Source organism: Octopus bimaculoides, chromosome 25 (assembly GCF_001194135.2).
Source record: "Octopus bimaculoides isolate UCB-OBI-ISO-001 chromosome 25, ASM119413v2, whole genome shotgun sequence".
NCBI classification, from domain to species: domain Eukaryota; kingdom Metazoa; phylum Mollusca; class Cephalopoda; order Octopoda; family Octopodidae; genus Octopus; species Octopus bimaculoides.
In genome coordinates, this window is record NC_069005.1 from 16,907,974 (window position 1) to 16,917,569 (window position 9,596).

General features: G+C 36.8%; 1 protein-coding gene across 1 annotated transcript in view; it reads right to left on the bottom strand.

Moving 5' to 3' along the window:
• LOC106869287 (trypsin-2) overlaps nucleotides 1-9,596 on the bottom strand; it is a 44,902-nt gene that overhangs the window by 5,900 nt on the left and 29,406 nt on the right. Inside the window, exons 4-5 of the mRNA XM_014914959.2 lie at nucleotides 5,072-5,206; nucleotides 222-367 (exon numbers count right to left, since the gene is read on the bottom strand). Coding sequence (XP_014770445.1) covers nucleotides 222-367; nucleotides 5,072-5,206 — 281 coding nt within the window. The remainder of the gene's footprint in view (nucleotides 1-221; nucleotides 368-5,071; nucleotides 5,207-9,596) is intronic.

Below are 9,596 nucleotides of genomic sequence, written 5' to 3' on the forward strand. Positions count from 1 at the left end.
TATATATATATATATATATATATATATATATACACTTACACATACACACGTACACATGTACACACGCACATATGTATGTATGTATATATATATGTATGTATGCATGTATGTATGTATGTATGTATGTATGTATATGGGTTGTGAAGGTGTGTATATGTATATAATGGCTAAAAAAATGGATCCCAAGACTACAGATGAAACTATTAAATAACATATATTACTTTGCATATACTGGCTCCACCTGGAATATAATCACCAGCACAAATAAACCCATTTGAAATAATCAGGGACGATTGATTTCTACATTCATCAATTGGAACAACAGGAACAGCGGCTTTGAGAAGAACATCGGAACTGGATTCTTGGACTAATAGAAGAAACAAATGAGTTTCGGTTAGTTAGTGTCTTGGGGGTTGATTTTGGTATTTGAAAATGTAAAATAAACAAATAAATGGACAAACAAATTCATTGAGCATATATTGTTACCAATATATATAAAACTCTGGTTGTTGGCTCATTTGATGCATGACGGAGTTTAACAGAGCTGTCCTCATCTGGTATCATGGATACCACATTTACATCGTATAGGTTTTTTAATTTTGTTTTGGCAGAGCATTGAAGAGCTGTGGGCATTTAAACCCTAAACTACTGCATTACCTGGTCATGACTTTAGATAGGCTGAACAGTGCTTTTGGTACAACGCAATGGCATCTAATTCGATCATCTGTATAACACTCGATGCTGAAATTAGGTACTATCTCTTTCAAAAGTTTTCAGATGTAGATTATGACATATCTCGCACATCTTCACTTCAGGAAGTAAAGTCATTGTTTTTTTTTTTTTGCCTCTCTCTGTTGTTTATCTGCTACACTGTGTTATAATCTTTAGTTTGTTTTCGCTCTATGTTGTGACCACTGCTGAGAGCAGCAGTCCAGGCGGTTAGGAACAAAGGTCTTCCACAAGGTAAACTAGACTTCTTTTGTCTCTTGTCATGAAGGATATTGGCATCCATCCTGCTAATTGTTTGCACTATGTTGCCATCTTGGTAATATGCATATGAAATGATGCATCGTTACACACACTGATTTACAAGTCTCACTGTGTGTGACTCTGGGGTCCTGTATATGCAAGTTGTGTTGTATTTATGAGCAGATAGCACAGTGCTTGAACTTTTCCAGAATTAAACTGCATGTTGTTTTCTTCAGCCCACTTGTACATTGCATTCAGGTCCCCCTTTAAGCTTACGATATCGTTACGGTTCTTTATTGCTTGTAGCAGTCACTATCTGAGTGACTATGGGCATGTCTAAAAGAGTTACTATAAACAGTTTTGGCCCCGATACAGTTCCCTAGGGGACGGCACTCAGAAATTGCGTTTCCTTGGAGAGAGCACATTTGACTGCAACTGCCTAACTTCTACCTTTCAAGAAATCATGCAGCCACTCTCCCACTTTACTAGCTATGCCAAGATCTTGCAGCATTTGACATATTATGCTATGATCCACCTTGTCAAAGGCCTTTGCGAAGTCAAGATGTATCACATAGACATTTAAATGGCCGAGCAGCTGCTTTAAGATTCAGTCATAGCTGTGTGAGGCAGCTTCTTCCTGGACGGAAATCATACTGAGCATCGTTCAATAAGTCATTTACTTCTAGGAACGTTATCATTTGCTTCCTGACGAATCGTTCGATAACTTTTCTGTTATGTTAAGTCGGAGAGATGTGCCTGTAGTTTTTAGCCTCTATTCTGCTCCCGCCTTTATGGATAGGGCATATAATGCCTTCTTTTATTTATTTATTTATTTTTTTTGGAAGTTTTACCACTTGCAAGGAAACCGTGGTATGAAGTGGTTTCGTTAAAGCCTTCTTAGATGACTTCAGAAGAATAGATGAGAAGCCATCGAGACCAGTTGGTGAGTTAAGCTCCGTTTTTCAATGACAGCTGTTACATCTGACTTCTCAATGCTGATATAATCAATAGTTGTCGCTTTCGACTGTAGAGCTGTAATTCAGCCGGGTATTTTTACCTGAAATTGTTCACAGAACACTACACTTATTCTTTTAGAGTCCGCGGTCAGTGAGCTATTCCCTTGAAGTGACGATCCTATTTTGTACTGTACTGTGGATGGTTATTTTGCAAATTTATTGAAAGGTTTGCGGGTTTGCTTTTATGGTTTCCGCAGCTCTGTTTTCTCCGTTCTTCCTTTTTCATAGGAGACTTTGATTGTGCCTTTAATTTCCAGGAGTGTCCGTCTTAAGTTTAGACTTTTCACCATCTTTCAGTTACCTACTTAGCTAGTTTGAGACCTCTGTTCTGCATCTCAAAGACTTTCCTGTCACTTATTTCTAGATATACTGGCCTTTCTTTCTGAGGCATATTTAGTGCACTTTATGGATAATGTTCGTATTATTTGTGAAGTGGAGATCCAAGATGCTGTTACCACTGACTGGCTGGAATATCACTCTCTCCATGAAGAGCATATTAGAAAGTTCAAGCTTGTCAATACCTCTTCTATATGTCTGAGGCTATCTTCGAATTTACCATAATGTTTCGAGGCACTTTATGGAAGATATGTTGTGCATGCAACTTCAATCTGCTTTGTGTTTGTGTGTGTGTGTGTGTGTAGTTTGAAAGTACACAAAAATAAAACAAAGACATGGTCAGAACAACAAACAGGGTATATTAATTTGACGCTCAGGAAAAGTGGAAGAATTCTTTGAAGTTTCGAGCCGACGCTCTTCTACAGAAAAAAAAATAGGAAAGAAAACAGGAGAGAGAGAAAAACAATGGAGAAAAAAATGTGTCTGAATTAACGGTGCAAGAACAACGCCCTTTAACCAATGATAGGCGCCTTTTCTGCAAATTTTTGTGTAATGCTTTCAATTAACAACAATACTCCGCATTAACAGTCTCATTTTGGTTTAAGACTTCATGATATCCTTTATATACAACCAAAAACAGCATAATTTTTTAGAGTATAGTCCTGGTTTGGGGGTGAATTCGCCTTTTAAATTGAATGCTAACCATTGTCGTTTTCGTTGGATATGATTATAGCGAACCCACATTCCATCACTTGTGATGATATCATTTAGGAAAGTTTTGGCAGGAAATCTATTCTTCAGTGACGAGCAGAGGGCGACTCTTTGATAAATCTAAGAAGCAATCAGATGATAAGGGAGCAACGGGCCAAGTTCGGACCATTTTCGTAGTTTACGATGTTTTATGATGAAAGTATGACTTGAATTGTTTTGTTAATTCTCGTACAGTTTGCTTTGAAGATTCCTCAACTACAGTTTCCAGAACTCAATATTGACTGATCACTGTCATCCAGTACGAGGGGAAACTGCGATAGAAACATTTCCCGAGTGAAATTGGTCAAACTATCGTTCGCCTATCCGAACACTTACGAAGTAATACCAAAAAGGAGTGCTGATTCCAATATTTGGGATACTTGACTGAACTGTAGAAGAAATCCACTCCAGTATCAAAATGTTCCCGGACTAGTTATGGTTAATAAAAAAAAACTTATTTTCTAAAAGTTTTAACATAATATCCTTCGAAATAGTCACCTTGCGCAGCAATACACCGTCCCAGCGGTGATACCACTTTTGGAATCCGGCCTGGAAGTCGTTTTTCGTAAGCGGGTCGAGGACCTTCTGCAATTTCGCTCTGCATCTCGACAACGGTGTTAAAATGGTGACCTTTGAGCTACATTTTCATCTTGGGGAAGAGACAAAAGTCCGTAGGTGCTAAATCTGGTGAATAGGGTGGGTGCAGAAGTACTGCTATGCTGTTTTTGACGAGAAATCCACGAGTAAGGAGAGCTCAATGACAGGGTGCGTTGTCGTCGTGAAGACAATTCTTCGCGTTCCACAGATCCGGTAGCTTTCGCTGAATGTCCTCCCTCAAACGCTTCAAAACGCCGCAGCTGAAATCTCGATTGACAGTCTGGCCCTGGGGAACGAATTCTCGATACACAATACCGCAGATGTCGAAAAGAATGGTCATGCTCTTGATTTGCTGCGGCTCTGTTATGCCTTCTTCGGTCGTGGAGATGAAGGTGTCTTCTATTGTGACGATTGCTGCTGTGTCTCAGGGTCATAACCGTAGACCTAACTCTCATCACCAGTGATGATCCGCGAACTGAAGGATGGTTCATCAGCGGCACGCTGACAGAGGTCTTGACGGATTTCGAGGCGATGTTCTTTCTGTTCAGCAAGGCGGGGGACAAACTTGGCAGAGACACGCTGTATGTTCAATTCAGACGTTAGGATTGCCTGCAAGGATCCATACGACAGACCAGCAACATCAACAATGTCATTGATTGTCTTCTGAAGATCCCCACACACAAGATGATGAATTTTCACCGCATTTCTGGGCGAGATGCTCATGACAGGTCATCCAGGTCGTTCATCGTCTTCCAGGAAGTTCTTCCGCTTTTGAAGCGCCCGTGTCACTCCAAACATTGCGTAGGACACATTGCCTCATCGCCATAAACTTGCCGAAGTATGCTCAATGTCTCTGTAGCAGACTTCCCAAATTTAACGCAAAATTTCATGTTGGCTCTTTGTTCCAACTACCTGTCCATGACAAAAATCCGTCGACTACAGGAAACACGTAATCACAAGAACACAAATTTCCCAATTTGCAAAGTTAATTCAGCGATGTCACTCAGCACACTGCCTCATGAAGGTCACTATTAACTCTCACTGCGCATGTAACCGTGTGCTGCCATCTATTGGTGCGCTACAGAACTAGTTTTGATTCATTTCAATAGACTGAACAAATATTTCTTGCAATTTCCATTCATGAAGAGCTCCTTATGAATTCATAGAGCATGTAGGATTTTATACAGGCCTGATCTAAATTCATTTTAAAAGGTTCAAATCGACACGAATTTAACCGATATGGTATAAAGTAATCTGCAAAGAAAGAAAGAACAGTAAAATGTGAAAAATAATGCTTATTTATCCGTAAGTATTGTAAAAGTACTCTCAAAAGGATCATGTCAAAATGCAACAGGACTTTATTTCCAACCTAATATATATTCATAGCATTAGATATAACTTACGGCCAGTTCTTCCCCATCCAGCAATGATACAGGTTTTATTGTCAAAGACGTCAGATTCGGCAGCCATGTCAACTGGAAAAACACACTCTACATTTTCCAAAGGCTTTTCAAGTCTTAAAAGGCCAATATCATTTTCTGAAACCAATGATAGAGATTTTAAAATGAGTTTTTCTTTCTCCAAACAAAAACGATTACCGTACTATTAAGGAATCTCAGTGCCGTTGTTTATTTCATCTCTATCCAATATTTCTTATAACTGAAAGAATTAGCTGACAGTTATCGTTTTATCTCATTTCTTTGACACATTAACGACTTCGAAACGTCATTTTGAGTTGTTGCTTTTTCGTCACAGTAACTACATTTATTTTAATTAATCTATTTATTTCGATTACTCGTTACCGATGCAGAACCCGAGTGGTTTCGTTCGATTGTAGATTTCATCTCTTTGTTTATTTGTTTGCCTACTTTATGATTTATTCGTCCCTGCTACTTAAGGAAAAACCCTTTTTCATTAAAAATTATACTTTTATTTTTACTTGTTTCAGTATTTAGATTGCGGTCATATTGGGGCATCACTTTGAAGAATTTTAGTCGAACGAATCGACTCCAGTACCTATCTTTTTTATAAGCCTATTTTTATATTGCTAAATTACGGGAATGCAAACACATCAACACCGGTTTTTATGAGGTGATGGGAGACAGACATATATACAAATATATATATATATATATTATTTAGTCTTCATAGAAATCAGGATAAAATCATGTTAATGATAATATCAAGTGGCCAGCATGGGATAAAACCGTAATTATATATATAAATTATATAATTATATTGAAGGGATCAGGAAATAATATGCTCCGGCATGCTATAAGAAGACGCCAAAAGGCGCTATAAACTATTGTTAACTCTTTTAATGCATAAGCGCGGAGAATTTTCGCTCCTGATCTAAATCTCATTGCATGCAAGACTTTTGCGGTTAAAAAATATGCGGCTGAAATGAAAAGTAAAAATTTGACTTTATTTTGAGGCATAAGCTTGGATATTTGCACATGGATGTGTGCCTTTGCTTCGTATGGGTATGTATAAATATATGTGATTATGTTTCTTTGAATATTGTGCTGAGAATGGGAAATAAGGTATTTTTACTGCTTTAATCCTGAAATTGGACCCAATACACAATTTACTGTGAAGTTTTATTTTGTGCTTTTCATTTGCTCGCTTACGACCCTTGTTTTTGTAAAAGTTAACAGTGGCTTATAGTACCCTTTGGCGTCTTATAGCATGTTGGAGCAGGTTATTTCCTGAACCTTTTAATATAATTATATAATTTATATATATAATTATTAATTTTAGTATATATATATATATATATACGATGAGCTTGCTTCAGTTTCCGTCTACCAAATCCACTCACACGGCCTCGGTAGGCCTGGGGATATAGTAGAAGACACTTGCTCAAGGTGCAACGTAGTGGGACTGAATCCAGAACCATGTGGATGGGGAGCAAACGTCTTACCACACAGCACGACTGCACCCAGCGACATTTTTGAAAGTCAAAGAACTATTTAACTGTTTAGTTCTTTATTTTATTTTATTTTAGAAAGCTTGCTTTTTATGTATCAAGTTATTAATTAGTATACTACACAACACTAGATGCTTTATATGTTCGGGAAATTATAGTTAAATTAGTGATGCAAGCCAACGAGAAAAATATATATGGTTAGAGAGATAGTTAAACAGACAATATACATATAGATTAGAATAGAAATGAAAAGAGAAACAATTTGACAAGATCTAAGAAGGATATTTAATTTAGCTATATAGTTAAAAGGTCTAACAGCTGTTTCAAGAATATCCCAGCTGCTGGAACATCGTGCCGAGTGAGGATTCCATAGGCTGCGTATTCCGTCATCAAAGAGGGAGTGGGTAAATAGATGTAACAGTGGAGGAGCATTACTCATATTATTGTAGTTCATTTTGTTAAGCAAGGGAGAAGAAATCCAATTAAAAATCCAGTTAAAATAGGTATTCATTGGGTAAATCAATGAACACTTAGTCATTCAAGTTCTTCCACCGGTCTAAGTGTAAAAGAGCTAATATTTCGGATTATCACTAACATCTAGCCGAGGTATACAACTTATTTGGTACATACACAGTAGCTCGACTTCCTATCCTTCCTTTTGTAGATCCTCATCATCTCCTTTTATTTGCACACCCTAAGTATAACTATTATAATTTTTTCTCTGTTGCGGCACCCTCATATTTAATAGGATACCATTAGACCTCTCTTCTCCCCATTCCGAGCTAAATTAGGAATTAATGATTCGCACATAATCATTCGATCCTTCTAATTCTACTTACCTCTCTGCATACCATAGCATTTATTTTCTTTTGTACTACAGCATTATATTCCCTTCATTCCTTGGTCCCTTTAATCTCACTATACTTATACTTAGTAATTAAACGTACCTACTCTATCCATTTAATTATTTCATTATTTATTTATCTATATTTACCCTCGTTTAACTTTGGGTGTATCGTCTTAGTTATATAATCTTATTCCTTAATTCTCAATGGGATTCCCATTAGGATTCTTCATTAATACCACAAGATTCACAAATCTTAATTTTAGTCTTTATTTTCATTTTCATTTTTATTTTTTATTTTTATTTTTATTATTAATTTTAATTCTAAATTTTAAATATTAAATCTTTTGTTCGCTAGTTAGGCCATCTATTTCTATCATCATAACAGCCAAATTAGCCCCGATTCCCCCTTCCTCTTCATTAGTATCAGACTACCTACTACCTACTGCATCAGACTTTTATTATTTTTTTACGACCGCTTTATTACCTCCACTATCCCTCCCTCTCATTGCTACCCCACTGTCGGTCAAATATCTATCTGCCTTTCCTCATACCTTATCCATTTGTCCTTACACTCGCACCCCTAACCTCTCCAGATAAGAGTATCCCTAGGTATCCTGATTAGTATATATCTAATATACAGCATCTATCTGCCTGTCTTCCTCCCACTATAGGGTACCATACTCATTCTTCTTTCAGTATTTATCCAACATTGGAATTGCTAACATCTATTTCCCTTCGCCATGGATTATAATCAAACCATTCTCTCTGCTTTAATTCTATTAATGGACATTACCGATTTTCTTCATTTGTTCACGGATTTACCTAATGAACACCTATTTTAATTGGATTTTTAATTGGATTTCTCCTCACTTTCTCGGCAAAATGAACTACAATAATATCCTTGATGAGTAATGTTCCCCCACTGTTACATATGTTTAACTTCTCCTTCTCTCTCTCTCTGATGACGGTATACTCAACCTATGGAATCCTCGCTCGATACGATGTTCCACTAGCTGAGATATTCTAGAAACAGCTGTTAGAGACTATGTATACTTTTTTATTATATAGCTAAATTAAATGTCCTTACCAAACCATTTGTCTTTTCATTTCTTTTCTAATCTATACCTACCTCCTCGAAGGGAAATCAATTCTAATCGCTTTAGAAAAGCAGTCATAAAATCACATGTTCAACTGCAATTCAAACAGAAATGTTTGTGGCATACCAATTTGAGCACTCAGGACGAAAACTCCTCATATCATAACGAACCCCTATATTACAGGGAGGTAAAAGAACCAAAACTAGTTGTCACGCAGTGGTGGTGGGATGGGGGACAAACAGATACACAAAGATACACATACATAGATTATATACATACTTATATACAGTGTTCGACAAAAAATGTATACACATTTCAGAAAAAGAACGTGTAGAAATAGTTTAAATTTATTCAGACTGTATGGGATTAATACAAGTTACCGATAAGCTTCTTTTTCAACCTCGTTTTGGCCTTTGTCAACGTTGTTGGCTTAAATTTTTTTATTTTAATTATAATGAAAACTTTTCATAAAAATACCGCAACTTTTACTGTTAGTAAAGTGTGATACTGAGAAATTTAGGTTGCACTTGAGCGTATGAAATAGTCAAACAGTCAGTGGGTATATTTTGAGATTAATGACTCCTTGATGTTATTATGAGCAGCTGTGACAAAAATGGCAAAGGAATTGTTGTCGTTTAAGGAACATAAGAGCATTTTAAAGTGGTATTTCAAATTTCAGAATGTTGTTGAAAACCAAGGACAATGAGTTTGGAACAGAACCTCTGACATACCATTAACTGCATGCAACATACAATTAAGTAGAGAATCGTAGAGAAATCTTTAAACTAGTTGTTGCAGAATAATTCAACAGAAAGGGGTCCAAAGCTTGCCAGATAGCTGGAAAACTTCAGATCTGGAATTAAGTAGTGCAGCGGAATTCCTTGATCTAAAATGTATGTGCGATCTTTCGATTACGCATAAGTTGCATTTCTTAGATACATTTCTCTACGATTCTCTACTTCATTGTATGTGGTGTGCAGCTGGTTTTCAAACTCCGTGTGTAGCTAGCTAACTCAGTGACTTTACCATTGTCGATATTTCGGAAGGAATATATA